The following is a 22,449-nucleotide window of genomic DNA, read 5'->3' on the forward strand; positions in this document are numbered from 1 at the left end:
TTAACAATCTTTACTATAATTTGATTATATATGATGTCATTTAACGTTGAGGCAGAACATCTCAACCTGACAACAAAAAACAATGAATTATGGGTAAGAAAACCTACTCACACGCCTTTTCTATGTCTTCAGACCGCTTGGGTGATGTCACTTCCTCAATTGTCAATGGACTCATCCATTATTGTTACAGAGGAGGATGTGAATGTTGCAGTTTCACTGATCATTCATGTACCAGTTCCTTAAATATATTTCCTTAATGTTAAAAACATTTGATGGTATCAGCAAAAAATAGTGGTAATCTTTTTTTCTTTTTATCCATCTTCCACATGTCCATCATTTGCTTTCCACATCATCATGTCTTTTTCTTGCTGGATTCTTTCCTCTCTTTTCCTGTCTGTCCCTCATCCTCTCATCCTTTCCTTCTTTCCACACACAGCAAAGTAAAGAAACATCCAGACCACGTCATCTCATCCAGTTTTAGTTTAATTCATTTTTAGAAAAAAAAAAGAAATCTCTTCACTTCAGTACATACACATTGCACAAGGCAGGGAGCCTTTTGTTAATTCTCTTTTTTTTGTTTTTAACCCTTTCTTCTTTTTCTATATTTTCAAACCAGAGTTAAAAGCAGCAGCAGAACTGACGCCAACAACCAGCACTGGGCTCCTCAAGCGTTCACACTCAGATCCAGATCACAGAGACGCCGAGGTGAAGAACCGGCATCGAACTCCAGCAGACAGAAAACAGGCATCAGGACCGCGGTGTTCTCACGTTTAAACATAAAACACAACAAACTGTAGAGGGAAATGTCCAATTTAACCAACATTCCTCCTTAAAAAGACTTTTATTTCAATTCTCAAATCACAGTTCAGAATTTCCGATGCGTTTTAAAATATATTAAAGTGACAATAAATGTAAAGTGTTCCTATCAGACAGTCCGCATAACTTTAGGCAGTTCACAAAAACATGTAGAAATATATCTATTCCTAAACAAAAATCCCATCAAACCATCTACCAAGAGGAAATTAACACACATTTCTTCACATATTTTCTAACAACCAATCACCGCAGCTCTGGTAAAGTTACTGATAAATGTGATAAAGCTGCAGAGAGAAGTCGGTTTGTCTCGATGCGTCGTGTTCTGTCTGCTCTGACGTTTGATTCTTTTCACTGCGAGTAAAAACCTGGCCCTGAACCGCTGAACCCACTTCATCAACAGACAGATTGCTGGTGTAGAATATATCATATTAATACTATTTACAAAAAAATCTCTGTACAATTAAATACACAAGGGTTGAAACAGGTTTGTCCTGCCAGTCAAGCATTCCAGAGGAGAGTTTATAGAGTGGATGTGTTCATGCAACAGGATGTTCGACCTCCGGAAAAGGTTTTAGCTAAGGGGGTGAAACAATATAACACAAGGAAAAGGTCACAAGGTCACAAGGTCACAAGGAACACTGTGACTGGTGTGTGACACGAGGTTGGACAACAACAATGTGTTTACTTTTCTGTATCTACCCTGAAGTAACACTATGATAAGATAAACACCAGAATATACCAACTACCACTTTTACAAACATGTAAAAAACAACATGTGAGACAGTTTGGAAAAAGGCGAAGGTCCGTCATGACTGAAACAGTCAAAGAAACTAAACCTCTCTCCGTCGCGGCGCTCGCACTGAAACAACAGTCGTCAACACCCTGTTGCAAACATCCACCTTAAATAGAGTTAACAACTCAATCAGCAGGACACAAACTCTCCGTCCAGACTCCAACCGGAGGAAACTAACAGGGTTGCATATGTTTTTAAAAACACACATTAACAAACAGGTCAAATTAACTGTGACGGTTCAGAGATGAGTTCATTAAAGGGGACACGTGTTGCTGCATAGCCTTTTAGTTAGATCCCACTATGGATGACATTAGCTTTGTTATTCAGCGGAAACTTTAAACCAAAAGAAATTCCCACCGATCTGGGACGTGAACCCAAGACAACCGGTCGCGGAGGTTCAAACGCTCACGTCACACCTCAGACGGGTTTGAAAAACAAACAAACATCCTCACTCGTGATAACAGGAAAGAAATCATTGCTTAAAAAGTGATGACAGACTTCAGACTGGACCTGTGCTGTCGAGAATGTTTCAAACACTTTCGAGATGTGATACTGCTTCGACTGAACATTCACACAGTTTATGTAAAGGTTTTAATTCTAGGACTGAGCATTGGGGCCAGTGTAAGTAAAGGGTCTTATTTAAGCTGTAAAATGAGAATAAAGTTGTAATATTTCAAGAAAATAGTTGTAATTTGACGAGAATAAAATAGGTTAAGTGTAGGCTTCACAAATAATACAATTCTTTATCTTTTAGCTCAGCAGCTCCACATAATCATGACTTGATTCTGTAGAAAGAAAGAAAACAGTCTTTGAGGAAATTGCCTCTTTTTTGGACTTTAATCTATACGTCATATTCAAAAGGAATTTCTTTGGTTGTTTAAGAAACATTGACATTAAAGATTTTGGATCCAGGAAAGAGTTGAACTCTGGCATCACGGGTTCTGCATTTTTCTTTATTCTCGTAATATTATTTTATTCTTGAAATCTCAGATTTACTTTCTTCAATCGGCCCCAATGCTCCGTCTTAAAATCCTCATTAGTTTTTTTGCAGATTAAAACACAGAAGCTGCAGCGATAGATTAGAACAATAGTAGGTTCAAGAACAGTAAAGTATCTGAAGCAATGATATTACTCTTTCAAGTTAGTGGAAAATTATGTTAGAACTTGTAATTTCACCATCACTAAACACAGGCAAACTCTAAAAACAACATGACAAAAACAACTTAAAAAACACAGGTCATCAATATTCTGCAGACTTTGTTTATCATATATAAATGTTTCCTGTTTGTCTTCCTTTATCTATTACCAATAACAGATTGCACTGACCTCCGGTCTGCGCTAAATAATTAACAGCACAGATTAAATGTTGAAACCACCCGTTTTTAAAAAGGTTCTGCAGGACAGTGATAGTGTGTTTTTAAAAGGTTCCACTTCTATAAGTGCTGCACATCACAGCATGTTCCCGCAGCTTGAATGAGCACAACGGGCAGGGATTTACATTTCTGACAACAATCACACTGGTTCTTTTTGTGCCAACAGAGAAAAATAAAATAAATTCACCACAACAGTATTTTCAAATGACATGAAAAGCACATTCATTCACTCACATTACTTGTCACAAGCAGGATCAAAATAATAAAAGGACATTTATTGTAAAAAAAAAAAAAAATTGTTCCCAAACCAAACTGTTGCCAAAACCATTGAAAAGAAAAGTTGGAAAACAAGTTAAGTTTGAGTTCTCGTCTCAGATTTTTAGAGGAAAATCTTTCATTGTACTTAAACACGTTGAAGGAGAATCGTGAAAACCAAAACACTGGGGTTCAAACTGTTAATGTGTGTTAACTGCACTGAATCCTCTGTTACAGTATTATGGCAAAACACAAAAAAAAAAAAGACAGAAAGCAAAGAGTGAAACCTGAACATAAAGAAAAACACATTGAGGTAAAGTTGAGAAACCCAACAGGAAACCGAAGGACACAAACGTGGGATAAAACACACGGTGAAGGCAACAGATCGGGGATTTCAGATTAAAAGAGAAGGCGGCACGAGATAACCGACGGCCGAGCAGCGCCCGACCGGTCGAGGCCACAGACGCATCATCCAAACATGAGCTGGAGAAAAAAAAGGCAAAGTCTGAGGATAAGAGAAATAGACGAAAAAGCACCTGAACAGAATATCTGCAGCATCATGATGGAACACACGGAGGATTAAATACTTAAATAGTATCAAACCGCAGATTTACCTGCGTGAGCGTTGGCATTTAATAAGCCAAGAGACTTAATGTATCCACAGTGGAAGAAACTACTCAGTATATCTAACGACAGAGGGCGCACTCTGTCAAATGTGATTATTCCATTATTCATTCGCAAGTAAAAAGAAATTCTCCAGCTTAACTTTTTTAAATGTTACATATAGTGAGTTGCATTGGATAAAAACTCACTCACTCACCCACGTCATTAATCAGAGAAAACCGCAGTCAGTCGATTCAGAATACCTGCATAACGCTCTGCCTGCTAGTCAGGATTTCCTCTTCATTATTCCAGTGCTGGGCTAGAACACTTCGGCTCAGAGACACAGAAAGAAGCCACAAAACAAAGCGTGTAAGCAGTGATGATCCGAAGGTACTTGACAATGGATGGTTTTAACGAGCGGAGGTCGATTCCAAACGGGGAAAGAGTTTCTTGGAAAGTAAAAGGCAAGTAGACGGAGGTAATAAATACACACAACAGGCTGCAGGGTCCAGTTCTTTACAGTGAACAGAGATGAGAGGCTGTTGTGGAGGCTCAGGGTGAAGGAGGTGTGGGGGGGGGGGTAAAGCTCATGTTTCACTGTCAGCGTCTCGTAAGCTCACGGGTGATGCAGCAGCGTCTTTACCGCCGTCAGTGTGATGCATAGCTAACCTTGACTTTAGTAAGTGCATGTCATTTTAAATTGCAACTTCACATAATTTTTGCAGATCAGTTTACAGTCTCCTGCAAGTATAGGATTAAAGTTTTTTCCCCACAGTTTCTCTAGATGTCGTCTTAACAGCAGCACGATGACGACAAACCGCAAATCAGCACATTTAGAGAAACTGTGGCTGAGCGGATTGTGTTGCTGGCAAATTTGCATCTGTGTATTTTACAGGAGGGACGACACAGGCCTTAAAGCATCCTGGTCCCTATTGTCTCCCAGAAGGTGACGGCATTCTTCTGCATATGCGTCAAGAGCTTTTTATAAATGCCCGGTTTCACATGGTGCGTTAGCATCACATTGGCTCAGCCCGAGCGCCTCGTTGCATCACAATGCGTCACCCAAACAAGGCAGCAGGGCACTAGAGAAGCTACAGGACGAGGAATCAGGCCGACGACCTGCTGAAGTGTCCTCGAGCTCGACACTGACGGGAGGCGAAGAGGAAAAGAAAGAAGATTCCGAACAGAGAGAAACTAAATCCCACAGTATTTCACCAAACACAAACAGGGGTCGCTGAGACCGACTGGCGAGAAGACAAATCTGCGACGCCGCTGTAGCACAAACTATTGGAAGACAATGTCTTGGTCCCGCTGGGTAACACTGAACTCAGCAGGTGAGGCGTGAACGTGTTAATGATGTCTGCATGTGCTGAAGGTAGATGGAGGAGAGACAGACAAAAAAAACAAAAAGGCCATTTGTAGTGGAACAAAACAGAGAGAATTAAAGACTGTTTATCTGCGTCTGCTCTGTAGGAGGCAGGCGTTGAACGAATCTCAATAGGATTTGGCTTCAGTGCACTTCCCTAAAAAGACTGAAGTGTCCTGGGCCACTTTTTGTGCAACAACAAAATGCCTCCCGAGCCTCAGCTAATGCCAAAATGTCCGAAACGTTTGGCTATTTCTGTCCGTCAGCGCGCCGACAGATGACGGCTGGAGGCGACATGATGTTTCTGTGAGTCTCTGGGGGTTAAACATGCTCAGTCACTCATTAAAGAGCAACTTCATTTCTGTGCTGACATAGTATCTTGTTGCACAAATAGTCGACAGGGACACAACAGCCTCCAGGACATAATGCTACAGTAGGTTTTCTCACACTCTCACACTCTCACACACGCACACAGACACACACAGAGTAACAAAGATCACTGAAACACTCTGTGTCTCCCGACAGGAATCGACAGAGCAGCAGAAAATTACAGGAAACCATAAATTAAAGATCACAATATTAAAACCTCTATGATAGGGCGACTCTATTTGGGAAATTAAGAAGATACATGTTAGAGGTCATCGCTATTTACACATGTTAAATTATTAAAATGGCTTTTTTCAGTTTCTGTGTCCCCCGCTTAGTGTCTTCCTTTAGTGGCCTCTGAGAACGGGACCTTTCAGCAGCGTCAAAAGTGGACGACGTCACATCATCCAGAGGTGGAGACATCGTCTTGTCGAGGGATGATGATGTCACGCGGCTTCCTTTACGGGTCCTCTGATGTCTTGAGCAGCTCCAACAGTGCACCCACGGCCCCGAAGTAACCCTGGAGCCGACAGAAACACGCCAACGGATTATTAGAGCTTTGTTTTTTAATATGCTACATGGAGTTACATTGGATATATTAGTCAAGCGCTAACCTCATGTTCCAGGAAGAGGGCTCGTAGTTGTCCTTTGGACCAGAAGTCCATGGCGTAGGCCAGCAGCTTTGTGGAAACCGTGTTGATGCGAAGGAAGTTCCCCACGAACACAACTCGCTCGATTTTCTGAAAAGAAGACAGACGGGAAAAAAATTCAGAAATACTGGATAACTTTAACACACATGCTTTGATGGGCTCGGGGTTAAGATGCCAATCATTAACCACAAACCTCCTCATTCCTGAACTCTCTACACTTTCAACAGAAATTACAAAACTAAATACTCAGAACTGTTTTCTCAATCAATGGAATGTATGCGCTATAAAAAGTCAGAAAACACGTGAAAACATTGATACAGGTTTTTTTTTTAAAAGTCCAATGTGACATTCTTACTTTTCTTGTTTTGTCATTTAGCCGACTCACATTTACAAAGTCACAGATAGAATCAATGATCAATTCCTAATAATGTTATTTTTTTGAAATATTGAAGGGACCAGAATCTGAGACAAATGAGACACCTCTTCCAGACCACACGGTGGTGCCAGAGAGCAGGCAAACTGGTTCTGACACAATCAAACCAGCTGACTTCTGCATCCTGATAAACTGTGCAGACTTATGATTTTTTTGTTAAAAGGTCAAATATATCTTTTATAACAAAAGAGCAGGTACAATAGGTTAATTTAAGTGTCTACATTTTAAACCTGAATCTATATAAGGACGACAATTTCTTACATCAACGGTTAAAATGACAAAAAATTCGAAACAAACTGATTTTATAGTTTTCCATATTGGAAAAGTGAAGTTGGTGGAAGTGTGTGTGTCCTCGCTGCACGTCTGTGTGCAGTGATAGCCCTGTACAATGCTGCTTGATCGCCATGCCACAAGGCAACACTGTAAAGAAGCTCAAAGCACACAGAAAGACTCCAGGCTGATGCTCGTTCGAGTTTCACACTGAAACAACTTCACATCCAGCTTTAAAAGTTGCTCCATTTATTATTCAACTATTCACTTGTTTACTTCACTTCTGATGGTTTTCTTTCGCTTTTATGATACAGCACCAAAATGAGCCTTTTTTAATTGTGGCCCTACAACAAATGTGTAATGTAATTCCTTAGAAAAGCTATGAATTAGGAGTGTGTGTGTGTGTGTGTGTGTGTGAGTGTGTGTGTGTACCTCATTGACAGCACACATCCGTGCTATGGATCCTATATTATTAGTGATGGTGACCAGCGTGGCTCTGGCCAAGTCTTCCTTAGAAATGCTGTCTCGCTTGTCTTTGCTCATCATGTGACCAAAACTGTAAAACAAACATTTGACATGTAAACACACACATAAACACACACTAACACACACAGGAACACGCACACTGACACAGTTTCTACCTGTAATGAATCTTTATTAAATAACAAAAACAGCAGACACACAAAATGACCTCTGCAAATGTCACAGCAACCGTCAGATCAACAGTGACAACACAGTGTTGTTTGGCAATGTGCGTGTGTGCGTGCGTGTGCATGTGTGTGTGTGTGTGTGTGTGTTAATAGCAGAATAAAACACCATGACAATAAACAGTGATACGAATCTGAAGACTGTGATTAAACCCATTTTTTCACTTTGCTTTATGGATCAACCTTTGGACACAGTTTACTGTACACATGCTCAGCCCAGATTAGCAAGTAAAGGTCTGAGTTAGCATGTGTAGTTTATGCTGCTATTACCACTCAGATACACCTCTGTCATTCTGAGATGTTTATATTCCTTCTGTTTGGTTTTTTTCAGTTTTGCACTCTGGCATATTAGAATCAATCATCACTCGCTGTGAATTTTCCAGACATTTTCCTGTTGTATTGTCATGTGGTCTAACTCGGACATGTCACCAGGCTGCTGGCAGGAAAAGTTCCGTGAAATGTCAAGAGAAACTGCCTCTCAAACTCACCTGGATGCGACAGCAGAGCCCTGCAGGCCAAAGCGCTCATAGTCTCCTCCGTAGATGTCTTTCACCAGCTTGTCCACGTTGGTGGAGTCGCCCTTGCTGGCCATTTCCAACGCCTCCTCGAACGTCTCGCATCCCGTCAGCAGACAGCAAAGGCCCAGGAATGTTCCACCTCCCAGACTGAAAGATAAAACAGAGCCCGGTAAGATCATATGAGCAAGACAAAAGGAAAAGATGTTTAGGGGAAATAAGTTTACACACAAGAGAAGAGGGGACAAGAAAAAAAATGGCGGAAGAAGAAGAAAAATAGTGTTTTCATTGTGTTTAGTCTTTCAGAATAATTCACCCCTAAAGATTTAAGCGATTCAACCCGCAGGACTTTCTCAAGGTTTGTGTTTTGTTGCATTCATGGTGAAATGAGATAATAGTGTCTGCCTTTGTCTTTAATGTCAGTTTGAAAACTGTTCACTGTAAGAGAAAACTATTGTGACCACTTCAGGAGCCTGAAACAGTTTGTCGGCTTGCGATTGAAAGACGAGATACACAAGTTTTCCTGGGGCGGTGTGACACACACACACACACACACACACACACACACACACACACACACACACACACACACACACACACACACACACACACACACACACACACACACACACACACACACACACACACACACACACACACACACACAGTCCGCAGGTCATGTCTGAAAGCAGCTAATGAGACACAGTTGTCCTTTACAGAACAACAAGGAAGTAACGAATGACAGATGTTGCAGTGACAACACACGCAGATGAGGCTGAAAGTGTTGGTACCTTTACACGAAAGATAAACTTCCTGAGAGCAGATAAGTTCACTGTGTTGCACAATGATACCAAACCGTCAAACAACACGTCTGTATTACATCATCATCATCATTCAACAGGCTGAATGACTTATTATAAGACTGGAGACATGTGTTAGTAATAAAAAACAACTGCCTGCTTGAATAGTCTCTATAGTCAACTTAGTGATGACCACTTCTAAAGGATACCAATCATCTTCTCTCTTCCCTTCTCCCTCCTCTGTTCCCCCGTACCACCCTGCTCCTCCTCCTCCTCCTCCTCCTCCTCTCTCTCTCTCTCTCCCCCACGTCTCTCATCTCACCCCAACAGGTCGAGGCAGATGGCTGCACAAACATTCAGTCCGTTTCTGTTGGAAGTTTCTTTCTCACCACTGTCGCCAAGTGGTTGCTCATTCTGGGAACTGTTGGGTTTCTCTATAATGTTGTCCTTTAAACTCGTTCTTTTCAATGGCATCTGCATACAAAGATGTTTTTCTCTGCTCCGAGCAAAGCGCAAGGAAACTTGCACGTCCGGTTGACACGAAGAATCCAGCCAGGCAAGAAATGCACAATTAATAAATAAATTGAATTCACTTTTATATTGGCCTGGACATGTTAAGAAGATCTTTGTAGATTAAACAAGAATTCTTAATGTTCCTCATATTTTCCTCTTCCAGGAAGTGTGACACACACATACACACAGTTGTGCTGTCCCCCATCTAATCACAGTCGAACTCCTCTGCTTCATGAATGAGGTAAACAGTGTGATAACAGATAAAGATGACTGGAATTCAAACAGCTGATACCTTGCACTTCTAGTGAAGTTCAAACATAATTTGCTTCCTAGTAATATCAGCTTTTACTACTTCTCTGTTATGAATAACAGGTTGTGTTATTGTAGATTGGGGCAGACTGTGGATTGTGTTGTCTTGAAATATGATGCTGTGAGATGTTATCCGTTACTCATCCACGGGAGTCACATGATAAGCCCCCTGGCGTTTTGTCGGCTGCTCTCTATCTCTTGTGATTGTATGAATATTAACTTGTGTTTTCCCTTGTCATTATTTTGTAACTGACTTTTTAAATGTTATCTTCTTTTTCATATTGTGCAATCCAACAACATACTTTATAAACTTTTTTGTGTCTCACCTGGTCCCAGTCACCCGTTTGTAGTCGCTCGGCGAGTACACGGCCAGGATGGAGACCCCGGAGCCGATGTTGACCAGCAGCATGGGGAAGGGGTTATCCAGGGTGCAGGTTTTCTTCACGCAGCTCTGGGTGTCTGACGGGTTCTGGAAGTAGTAGCCCTCCGGGTGTCCGTTGAAGCCCACCCGGTCGACGTACAGCAGTCCACGAATCAGGCAGTCCAGCTCGTCCAGCTTCAGCAGCTCCAGGTCGGCCATCTGCACCACAAAGGGAGGACGTTTAAAATATATGAATAAACATTAAAGTAACACATCAAGAGGACTAAATGAATAAAACTAAAAGTTTATCACATTGATTCGAAGCATCAATAAATCTATAAAGCTAAAAATGATTTTCCAAGTAAGACATAAGTGTGCACAAGGCGTTGGCTTCAGTTCGAGCTGCAGATCCCAGAACAGCTCAATGATCTTCCTGCTGACAGGGTCAACGAACTCATGTAAACACTCGCTTCAGGAGAGGCCCTGTTCACACCTGGTGTCAACTTCCATCTCAGGTGATCCGATCACAAGTGGACAGCTCCGAGTTCACATCTTCCACACACTTACCGCTCGGAAGTCGTTCTCGAACTTGTAGGCCCCGCCTCCGGTGGCGCAGAGTGTCGTGTGCAGGCTGGAGAAGTTCTTGTCGCGTCCCATCTGGATAAAACGGGGCATGGCCTGTGTCGGGAAGCGAATGAAGTGCAGGTTCCCCGTCCTGCCGCACATGGTCAGGTTCCTCAACTCCAGGTGGACGTCACGGACCCCAGTTTTACCTGAGCGAGGTATATTTACAATATAGGATTCTCTCGCCACACTCTTCACTCCTCTATTGTTTATTCTCACAAAAACCTCCACTATCTCCCATTTCCACATTCACTAGATCACATGATGTTTTACTTTTAATTAAGAAAACTAATTTCATTTTATTTGGACCCACTCTGAAAACAAATCTGTGAATAAATATAAAAAAAATAGGCTCAACTGGAAATCACATACTAATGTGATTTCATGATTGTACACTCTTCTTATATTAATCCATAATTTTGCCTTAGACAAGTTATATATCTGCAAATATATAAACACCAAAAAAACAGCCAAAAGAAAGGATTTAATAACGACAGAAAGGATTTCTTATAATTATGTTTATGTCAGATACAGGGAGAGCACAGAATCCCCCTTTGTCAAGATCTTCCATCTCTGTTTCTCACATTGATAAACGTCAGGTTGTTCAGTTTATGTGACGTCATCAGTCTTTTGTCTTTAGTAGTAATGTCAGTTTACGGTATGTGGCGTCATTCACAACTCACACACCTGGATGTTCAGTATGGGCAACACACTTTATTAACAAGCTGTGGTCGACTGGTAAAGGGCTGTAGACTTGAGTTTTTCCATGTGCATGTGTGTGTATACCTACCATAAGCCACGTTTGAGGTGAGGTAGCGGCGGATGGACTTGAGGTTTTCCACTTCTTCCTGTTCTTCCTCTGCGGTGATGTCGACTGGCTCAAAGTACACCAACTTCACCAGGGTGCCACCGATGTCCATACCGAACCAGGGGAAGGCTGGAGAGGAAGACGAAGACGAAGATATGTAAACAACTGTTTCCCTTTGAACACAAGACATAAACAGATCTAAATGACCAAACCCAGGAGTTGAGCCATGTGAATAACCAACATCTTTAAAGCTGATTATTTACTTGCTAAATTAATACATTCAGTTTAACCCAGACTCTTTGTTTTGGTTTTATGTAGCTTTGATAAATAGGATCCATTATGTTAATGGAAACGGAAACACAGTATCTGTAAGTGATACTGAATAAAAGCCCGTTAATGGACTGTTGTGAACCACAGGGCCACAAAAATAACCACAAAAACAAATTATACTGTGATTCATTCATATCTCATCATGACTTCAGTATCATATCCTGGAACTGACAGATTTTACAAGAACTGATTGTTTTTTAATTACTTTTCAAAGAAAATGTGGCGAAATTATCTGATTTCAGCTTCTTACATGTGAATATTTTCTGGTTTCTTTAAATCATCTACGACAGCAAACTCAATATCTTTGGACGTTAGGGACTTTTATCAATTTTATTGCCCATGCGACTGATCAACTAATTGATTCGTCAAACGAAAACAAAAGCAGCGGCCCCTCTATTTGAGAAGATTTAACCAGTAAATGGTTGCAGATGCATTTTTCAGATGACTGATTAATCTTTGTTTCGCTGTGTGAAAACGGTCTGGAGCGGATGACACAGCTTGGAGAGGAGAACCTGGTCTGGACGGTTTCAGTTTGGTAGAACATCGAGTTCAGCACAAGACGTTAAGAAAAAAAGAAAAACCACCGCCGCTCAACAAGAGCTACAGTTTCCATGGAAACAGACAACCCCTGACCACCCCCCCCCATCATCTCCTCCGCTCTCTGTGTCTCACACACTCCTCAGCCTCATATTCGCTCTTTCATTTATCCTTTCTCTCCATCCCGTTCTCATTCACCATCCATCTTTATCTCTCTCTTTCTCTGTCGACAACTGCATCCCCCTCTCTCTCGTCTGGCTTCTTCCTTTTTCTCCTTGCATTTCCCTTTTCTCCCCCTCTTGCTTGCTTCTCGTCTCTGAATCGATTTAATTAAATTCAAGTCAGATTTACTGGCGTGGACCGAAGAGAACAGATGCTGCAAGACGTTTTTTAATGCACCACAAAGCAACAGCGTTATTTAACTTAGAGGTGCATCAGCCTTTCTAACAGGCTTTATTACCTTGATAATTAACGCTGAAAGGATTAGCTACTTAATCAATTAGTCAACTGCAAATCTAGTTTAATTATAATTTCACTCAGGCAGCCAATATGACAAACATTGACCAGTGTTCCAGTTCCAGTGTCTTGTGTCTGTTTTACGACAGCGTAAAATGAATCTTGTCAAGTTGTGGACAGAACAAACAATCTGAAGATGTCACATTGGGATCAGGCAGTTTCATTTTGACCAATCAGCGAGTCCACAACTCGGAACAATGAAAACCCTGTGCGACTGTTTAAGACAACACGTGGTCACTATGGTTGCGGAGAACGGCAGCATTCTGCTAAAGAATGCATTTAAATGAAAGTATTTGGTGCATGACGATTGGCCGGCCCACTCTGCATACAAGACACTGCACAACCACGCTCCTTCATATACAACTTACTCATATAGAAAAACCATAGTACTTTAAATATAAAAAACATTGTTCATAAAGAAAAAATGACATCAGTCAATCTGAGCTCTCTCTCTCTCTCTCTCTCGTATATCAGTCCATATGTTTGCCAATATAAACCGATACACTTTTACTTTGTAGAGTAAACAAAGCAGAATACATGTGCACATGTTTATAATTTACATTAAAAGAATTCTATGCATTTGGTTGAGTTTATTTTCTTTGTATCTATATTTAATCTGTGTAAATGTGTGTGTGTATTATTATATTTATGTTATTCATTTACGGTTAAACTGTAACATATCAAGCCAAATTACGTTGTCGTGAGGGATTGATGACGACATTGTGGGAATCATTGACAGTTTTTTAAAATATGTATAAATATCTGCAAATATATCGGTATCAGAATTTTTTTGCGATATTGGCATCAGCCCCCAGAGATCTATATTGGCCCGGCTCTACTTGAAACTTACATTAAACCTGACGGCATAATAAACTGAATTTATTATTCCTGTTATAAATAGAACCGGAGATGTTGCCGGGATTGTTTTATGTGTCAGTCTGCGATAGTGTTGTATTGACCCGTGTTAAAACGAAGAGCACTTGACCACTGAAACCTCTCGCAGTAACTGAGTCCATGTGAGTGACCAGTATCACCAGCACCATCACTGCTGCCCCGTCACCTCCACACCTGCTGCTGGGGTCCGGTTACCTTTAGCAGGAGTCAACTCTCTCCTCCTTCACTGTTTGGTTGACTCTTTCTCATCGTCCCCTCTCACCTACTGACCAGCTCTGATGTCTGTCAACACAACCTCAAGGGATTCTGCTCTGGAGCGCCCTCTTGCCTAATTTGGAAAACACTTCTATGGATAGTTCCAATAAGTTGTGTGATTATATTATTTGCATTTGTGACATTGATTTAAGACTTGACTCAAACCACCTATTAGAGTAAGATAATTATCATTTTCTTTGCTCTTTCTCTCTCTTTAGGGAAACTGAAGTCAGCTGCTTTCTCCCTGAAGCCATAAAACATAAAGATTTACAACAGACGCTGAAACTAAGCCATGAAAGATTTTCAGTTTTGAAAAAATGTTCTCTCATATAATCAAAGGTAAAAGCATCACTGCAAGAGACCAGGATACATGACGGCTTTTGCCTCAAGTGACAATCACATTTCCCCCCCACTCAAATATTACAATAAGTCAGTGTTACAACAGTTCTTAATTTATTGAAGACAAGTTTCCCATTAGACCTGAAGTGATTACTATCAGTATTCTTTGTGAATTACCAACGGTTACTTTGATTATTGATTTATATTTTCAGTGATTCGGCGATTAAAAATAGAAGAAAAAGCCAGAGATTTCAGCCTCTTAAATGAAAAGATTTGCTGCTTTTCTTGTCATTTATTTAACTTTTTGGTCATTTATCACAATTTAGTTTGGGATTTATGGACTTTTGGTTGAGCAAAACAAGACAATTAACTTTCTTCCAAAGAATAAACAACTGTTAAAAATCAGCTAAATAATTGATAACAAAAACACAAGTTCAAGTAACTAACTTTTAAAGCCTCTATAAGAGCCTTTAAAATGTGTCTTTGACGACTCAGCAAAGTACAGAGTGAAGGTGAAGAGGCATCAGTATTAGTTTTGTGCTCTGCTTTTTTGTAAGTACAAAAGTTAATCTACAGCCTGACTATTTCCTTATCGTGTCAATGAGTACTTGTAGTTTCAGATAACAAAAGTGTAAACTCCATTGAGTGCAAGGCAAAATTGTATTGTGCAACCTCATGTGCATAAAAAGTGAAATTATATTTCATGCCGTACTTGATGGGACTTTAAAATAATTATTATCCTGAATTATTTTTTCTGTACTTGAAACAAGCAAAGAACGAGCGCAGGCTTTGTTAGCCAATATGAAATCACGGATGCAAACAGCAACGCGTGTCCTTTGATTGAGTTCATTGTCAGGATCCGACATCATGATACTACTTTACACTTATTGACTGAGTTTCTCCTGTGATCTTTCTCCTTATGCAGTGGAAAAACAACAAACAGTGACTACATAATTAATACACGATGGCACGGGAAACGTGACAGCTTCCATTACAGCTGCTTGCCGTCAGTGATGCATGGACGCACTGACTGTGAAAGACTTAACAAGCTTTCTTTCATTCTTGTGGCTGAATAAACACATATACGTTTTTTATAAAATACTCCAGAAACTAAAATGAAGCATCCTGTCGTAATTCCTAATTTCCTTGACCCTCCCCACAGCCGTTATGTGTTAAAACCCAACAATGAAGCATCACTGAGGAAAGAAGAAAAGAAAATGTGTGTGTCCTAAGTGGACCCCTAGGTGCCCACTTATCCAGGGTTTCCATTTAAAAAGCACAAACATATACACACGTGGACGCACACACACTAACACACAGTGTCCAGTCAAAGGTCAGTGTGACAAAGAGTAGTTCACAAGCGATCTGTGTCCTTGTAGGTGAAGGGTCTCATGGCCTCACACACCTCATGTGATACACCGTCTGAAAGCATCTACAGTTTGACTTGAATTACAAAAGGTAGTAAAGGGATTCATTTATAAATAAATAGGTTTTTTTCCGCCACACTCACTGTTCAGCTTTCACACACACACCCTCAGGATTATCAGCAACAACTATTTCTATTAAATTTCCTCTTGCTTAACCTTTAATCTCAGGTTTCACAGAGAGGCTTGTCGTGTGTGTGTGTGAGTGTAAGTGCTTTGTGCAGAGAGCACAGGACAAGAACAACACTTGTACAGCCTGTTTGTATGATAAGAGGAAAATAAACCACTGCACAGCTGAACACTGTGTGTGTGTGTGTGTATATATATATATATATATATATATATATATATATATATATATATATATATATATATATATATATATACACTCATTACAAAGCAAAACATCCCTGCCGGTTCAGGCCTGTTTACAATGACGCCAATAGAGTTTCTGACCATCAATTAATTGAATACTTGTTTCAGCTTTAGATTTAATATGTTTTAGAGAGTAAATGTAGTAAAATGAGACATTTGAAAATACCGGTGTGGGAAATGTTTCACTGATTTCTGACATTTTATAGAGCGAATGATTCGCTAAAGATAAACGTTAGCTCAAGCCCTAAACCACCACTCCTTTCACTCATTTTCCAACCAGTCATACTCTACAACTACTTCTACCACTGCTGCAGTCCTGCTACTACACATAACTGTGCACCTTTACGGGTCTCTGCAGAGTTCAACATGTTCAATTTAAGACTTTTTAAGACCACGATGACTTAAATTTGAGATCTATGTCAAGTACGACATATATGTAGGAATATCAGAGTCCAGGAATGACTTACTCGTCCCTATAATTGAAGATAACGTGAAGTAGCCTTGTAGAGAATAACCAGCAAAGCACCACATTATCTCTGAAGTTACAAGCAGAGACAGTATGTATCCATAGTCTTAAAGTGTACTTACCGGAAAGTTATCAGGTCCATGTTGGTCTTGTTTGTAAATTTAGTACAGTGTGGTAATATGTGTATCGTTGAGAAAGAACTACAATACATGGAGACATTACAAACCATGCATGTCCATGTTCTCTTGGAAAAGTAACTTTAAAGCATAATGTAAGTAGCGTCAGATAAACTTCAACATAATTAAGATCTAACTAAACCTATTTAAGACCTACTACCGAATATTTTAATGTATTTATAAGACTTCTAGGGCATAAAATTCAGATTAATTGATCAAAATCAATTAGATTTTTTTTTTAAACTGGAAAACCTGAATATGAATGAATCACAAATCAAAATCAAAAAGTTTGACTCATCTTGATTTACATGAACTCAAATACGCTCTTTTCCTCCTTACATCATCTACACTGAAACTTGTTAGCCATGCTCAGGTAAAACATTGACTTGCCCTGTGGCAAGTTAAACTGTCACCAAATTAACATACCCACTCACTTACTGTTTGTACAAACGAGCTGGAGACTGGCCTGAAACGCCCTGATGTATAAGTTCTTCTCTTTAAAATGACAATGTTAATTTAACTAAGAAACCTGCAGGTGGTTTCAGTTGTTATCCATGTTTCAATTTGATGGTTCATCTGTGATCCTGAAGAGCTAAACGCATTGAGTCACACAAATATTGTGGAAGTGGAAATTTCTCCTCAAAAGAAAATCTCACCCAACATGGCAGGTTGTGCTGTTGGTCTTCTAAATGAAAAAGCTGCTGATATAAAACTTCTTTTAACAGATCTATCGTGCAAATTTCAAATCCACATAACAATTCTCCTAAAGTATTATAAAACTCTTTAGCGTTAACTAGCCGTGAATACTGCCTAGTCTTTGGTTTCCTGTTTTTGTGAGCCAACACAACAGATGGAATGTGCAACACACCTCCTTCAAAGCCAATTGGAGACATCAGTCTTCAGAGTTTGTTCAGGACACAAACACGTACAAACACAATGTACACGAAGCTGTTTCCTTCTCTTTCTTCCACTGTAATCGTTCTTCCCTGAGCCCAAGGTTGTCAGACTCACTTTGATCACTGGTCCACCTTCTCTGCCGATATGGACCACACCCACTAGATCACATATAGTGAGGTAAGGTAAGGTCACGCACCAAAATCAGCCCAGGGCTTACAAAACACTACAAACATGTGGGGGGGGGAAAGTGCAGTAGCAACATGACACCTCTGTTTGTGTACACACTGTCAAAAAACAACAAATGAGAGCACAATCCTTCTTCTTAGACATTACATATCTGAAACATAACTTTGGCATCAACTGCGCCTTTAACACATCAAACCCAGAGCGCTTTCCTGCGCTGATGGAAGGACTTTAACAAAACACAGAATATGAGCCAAAATGTGCTCTATCCATTTTCAAGCAAACTTAAGTATGATACCAAGAGTTTTACAAACACAACTTAAAATTGACTGTGCAATAGGCAGAAGTGCACTTCGGCAACAGATGCAGAGCTCAGTTCCTTTACGCGTCCCAATAGAACCACATTTTAGAAACTGTAATTGCCCAATTTTGGTCTCCATTATTCCTATTCCTGTTTTTTGCTCTGTGTTGAAACTGTGCTGTGGAATTTCCCGAAATTAACTTGTTCACAAATGTAAAAAAGATGTGTATGAAAAGGAAACTTCAGTTCTGTAACAGAAGCGACGAGGCCCGAAAATTAGGTGTGTTGAAATTAAAATAAAGGCAATTCTGTTCTGGGAGACAGTTGGTGAAACTATACAGCCAAGTTGTTTCCCGGTGTAAACAAGAGGAACTACTGGCAGTGATACCTAAAATAAAAGAATAACACCCCCCCCAATTCTAAACCCCCTCAAACCCGGAGTAGAGAAAGGACAAAAGTGAAAAAATCACATCCCCGAGGGGAATACATTCCAGGATTGGCCTCTGTGAGGAAAAGCTTAGAGGGTTATCTGAGTTTATCGGCACGGCTGGCCTCCATCCAAGGATGTGCCATAAAGCACAGAATCTCTGACCGGACATTTCAAAGTTTACTCATGTTCCTTAATTATGTAATACCTATACTTTCTCTGGTTCAGGGTCCTTCTTTACTCTCGACTCCTACACATCACAACAAACCACAGCGGAGGACTCACTGCACAGTGCCACTGTCAGTTTACTGTAACATCACACTTTTCCAGTAATTTGATTATCAGTGATCACAAGACCACATGATGCAAGATCAGAATAAAAAGGTCAGTGCATCTTACAAATACAGACCCAGGATCCAGAATACATACTGTGTCTAATTGATCGTCTACGTTCCTGTTCATTTTCATTCACGTGGTTATTCTCTAACTACACGTTTCTTATTCAATAGAAAGGAGACAGTCTGTGCTGAAATTAACAATGGAGAGGGTTTTGCGCCGTGAAGGACAGATTTCAATGTTGAGCTTCAAATTTCTATGGAATCATATTTCAGGTAATCAAGAAGACAAACGACACTGTGCTTGAACAACAGCGTTCACAGTGTATAACTACATAACTGGCAAAGATAACTATGTGCTAGTCACTTCATTTACTAAAGTCAACATGAATTGAAGCATGACTGCAAGCTGAAGCTGTCATCAACTGGTCTCACACAGGTATAACCAGACCCACAGTGTATAACACAGGTAAACAAACACTTAGTCAATCTAAAAAACACAATATATACTATAAAACCCTGTAGATAGACCTATATAATATGTGATTAACTGCACCGTGAAGCAGTTAAGTGCTTCTGAGTACTGTATGTAATATGCAGAGATGTTCCGATACAGATACCAGAGTCAGGGAGTAAAAGGTCAAATTGATGCTAATCCCATCTCAACTCCTGCTGTGGGAGATTTACATAGAAAGTGAACTTGTTATATTAAATTAAACCAATTAATCTCAAACAATAGAGCAACTCTGTCATCACAAGATCAGAAAATCAGGCTACAGAAGATAACATTGACCACCAGTGACAGTGATGACAGTCACGACCATTTTCTTGCAAACTGAAACCAATTCAGGAGCTGTGAGGAAGTTTGGTTATTTCCTGCAAATGGAAAAACCACCAGTTGTCTGCAAAAGCACCAACTAGTCCATTGAAATCTGTGTTCACACCATCACAGTCTGTCTGACGAAGCATTAACCTATGAAGACCACAGACTTGGGAGAATAAGAAACCAATGATTTGATTTCAGAGCCTAAAATCGAATTATAAAGAAAATATTTTTTTGATTTAAAGTTATACATTGTGATACCTGTGTGCAATGAAACATGAATCATCTCACACTTACCAGGCTTCTTTTCACTTATGAGCTTCATGGTGAGGCAGAATATTAGCTCACTGACATACAAAAGAAAAAATATATTAAAAAACGAAAGGATATCAAGCTGAAAGATGAGTCAGCCTCAGACTTCACGCAAAGAAAAGCTCAGATTTCTCCATTCTGCTGTGAAACAAGTTTTCCTGGATGATCTTTACTCGCACCATCCGAAGTACCCAGTAAATAAGGGGGCGGGGTCCCGGCACTTTCACCCTGCCTTCTGAAGACAGGAGGCGTTCGCTGATTGGCTGAGACAAGCCAAACCCACTTATCAGGAGCTTTTTCACCACAGGGGAACCGACCAATCGCAGAGCTGCAAATGCAACCTGAGGGTGCATAGAAACAAAAAGGGTGGTGGTGTGGGGGGGGTCTCCCTGGCGACGGCGGCCGATAACCCACAACAACCAATCTGATCAGAAATATGGATCGTGATTGAATAGCCGCAGAGTCACGAGGGCTGCGGCTACATCAGGGGAATGGAGCACGCGAGCACGCGCGGGGTGCGAGGGGCTGGTTGCCGGCTCCTGGTTGCGACAAGACATCGGCTCGTTGTGCAAAAAAACCCCCGGCTGATTACACAGTTTCCCCCCGATTGCATGCATGCATCCGCCCCACAGGGAAATCATGTCAGACGATGAGCACATATCCGATAAGAGCTCTTCCTAAACCACCCACCGACCCCCACAACCATCCCCGGGCTGGTTCGACACTTACGGGGTCTGTTCCGTCTCACCGACTCCGTCCTCCGCCGCAGCCTGGACCTCTTGGCCGGGGAGCCGTTGCACTCCGCATCCTCGCCGTGGTGCAGGTGGTGCATGCTGTCAAACGAGCTGCAGCCGCCGCCGCCTCCTCCTCCGCTGGGTCCGGGGCTCGAGCCGAACCCGCCGCCGCTGCAGCAGCCGCCGTTCGCGGCCACAGCGACGTGGCCGTTGCACCCCCGCTGGCTCTGCCCGTTGTTGACATGAAAGGGTCCCGACGCTCCTTTCTTGTCCATCATTGACTTCGCTTTATCCATGGCAGCAGCTCCTAGCCCTTTCGCCTAGCTTAGCTTAGCATCAGCGGGAGACGAACCGTCGAAGCCCCGCCGCTGGCAGTGACAAGCAGGGGGAGAGAGAGAGAGGAGGAGGAGGCTGGGCTAGCTTAGCTTAGCTTAGCTGATGTTAGCCGGGCGAACAGCTAAACGAGACACCGCAAATCGCTCCCGGGATGAAACGTGGGTGTTGACCGGCAAAGGTCGAGCTACAATCTAACACACATTATTGTTCAAGTGTGTGAAAGACAATAAGAAAATCCAGCAGCGCTAAAAATCCAGTGTTTCCTTTGAGGTCACTCGCGGTCATTTCCCCACATTGAGATCCTGGCAGGCGCAGCAGCAGCAGCAGCCGGTGTGTGTGTGTCTGAGCGTGTGATTTGTGTGCGTGTGGTGTGTCTATGTGTGCGCGCACCGCTACGTCACACCAGCTCCTCCAACCGAGCACCGAACCCGTTCACCTCCTCCGACCGGTTTTCTCTCCGCGCCGCAGGAGCGTCACACGCTAACGCTACTCTCTCAAATACAAAGAGGGGGACTAGAACTGTGTCGCCTGCACATACACACACACACGCACACGCACACAAAGGGGCCCCAGTCCGTGCAGCTGTGCGCGCTTTATTCACCCTCGTTCCCCGCAGTCATGTGCGCACAGAGCCGCCAACATGTCAGCCACAGTGTGACTCTGTCGTGACCCTGTTGTCTCGTGGAAAGGCACTTGTGCAAATTCATTCACTGACGACACGTGTTTTCCCTCCTGCAGCGGAGCAGGTAGTGAGTGTGCGCGTGTTGGTTTCCACTCGCACATCTGAGCCTGTGGGGCAATAACACGGCACAGACACCAGTGGTGGAGTCACACTGAGGCTCAGGCGAGAACAATCCCGAGAGGCAAAGGTCAAACAAACAAACACAATCTCAGTTTGATAAAGGAAAACAATCAGCAGGAGAAGTTGAACCTTTGTGAATCAGTGGAGTAGGAAAAAGTTTTACTAATGGATATATATAGAAAATGTAGCCTTGAAAAAGTACCGCATTAACCGTTATATTTGAGCACACGTAAGTATTTGCAGATTACAGCATATCCCCTGAGTCATTGGTCTGTTACATCATTTACTGCGCCAATTGTTTATTTAGCTTAATATAACAATCGTACAGAGAATTAATGTCTCAGCCTCTTCCGGTGTAACTCTAGGTATTGTCAAAATGTGGTACTGATTTCTGTAAATATGTAGAGTGAAGGAGAAATGTACTC

General features: G+C 41.5%; 1 protein-coding gene across 2 annotated transcripts; it reads right to left on the reverse strand.

The window, feature by feature from the left end:
* Positions 1–465: 465 nt before the first annotated feature.
* Positions 466–21,780, reverse strand: pank1a (pantothenate kinase 1a). 2 transcript variants are annotated; one of them, XM_035172680.2, is made up of 8 exons: positions 20,882–21,780; positions 11,545–11,691; positions 10,698–10,903; positions 10,096–10,349; positions 8,121–8,297; positions 7,358–7,481; positions 6,187–6,312; positions 466–6,092 (listed from the first exon to the last, which is right to left on the reverse strand). In XM_035172680.2, the coding sequence occupies exons 1-8, from the start codon at positions 21,180–21,182 to the stop codon at positions 6,033–6,035; spliced, it is 1,395 nt and encodes a 464-aa protein (XP_035028571.1). In that variant the 5' UTR covers positions 21,183–21,780; the 3' UTR covers positions 466–6,032. The 2 variants fall into 2 exon arrangements, with proteins under 2 accessions (XP_035028571.1, XP_035028572.1); XM_035172681.2 differs by lacking the exon at positions 20,882–21,780 and adding an exon at positions 20,138–20,349.
* Positions 21,781–22,449: the final 669 nt, after the last annotated feature.

The sequence above is a fragment of the Hippoglossus stenolepis genome, chromosome 12 (assembly GCF_022539355.2).
Source record: "Hippoglossus stenolepis isolate QCI-W04-F060 chromosome 12, HSTE1.2, whole genome shotgun sequence".
Taxonomy (NCBI): Eukaryota; Metazoa; Chordata; class Actinopteri; order Pleuronectiformes; family Pleuronectidae; genus Hippoglossus; species Hippoglossus stenolepis.

Excerpts from the sequence above, each read along its gene's own strand:
- pank1a (XM_035172680.2), bottom strand. The coding sequence starts at position 21,182 with ATGGATAAAGCGAAGTCAATGATGGACAAGAAAGGAGCGTCGGGACCC. Across the intron at positions 11,692-20,881 it reads GGTGAGACGGAACAGACCCC|CCTTCCCCTGGTTCGGTATG; the intron begins GTAAGTGTCGAA and ends CTTCCTCTCCAG. Across the intron at positions 8,298-10,095 it reads AAACGGGTGACTGGGACCAG|TCTGGGAGGTGGAACATTCC; the intron begins GTGAGACACAAA and ends TTTATCTTTCAG.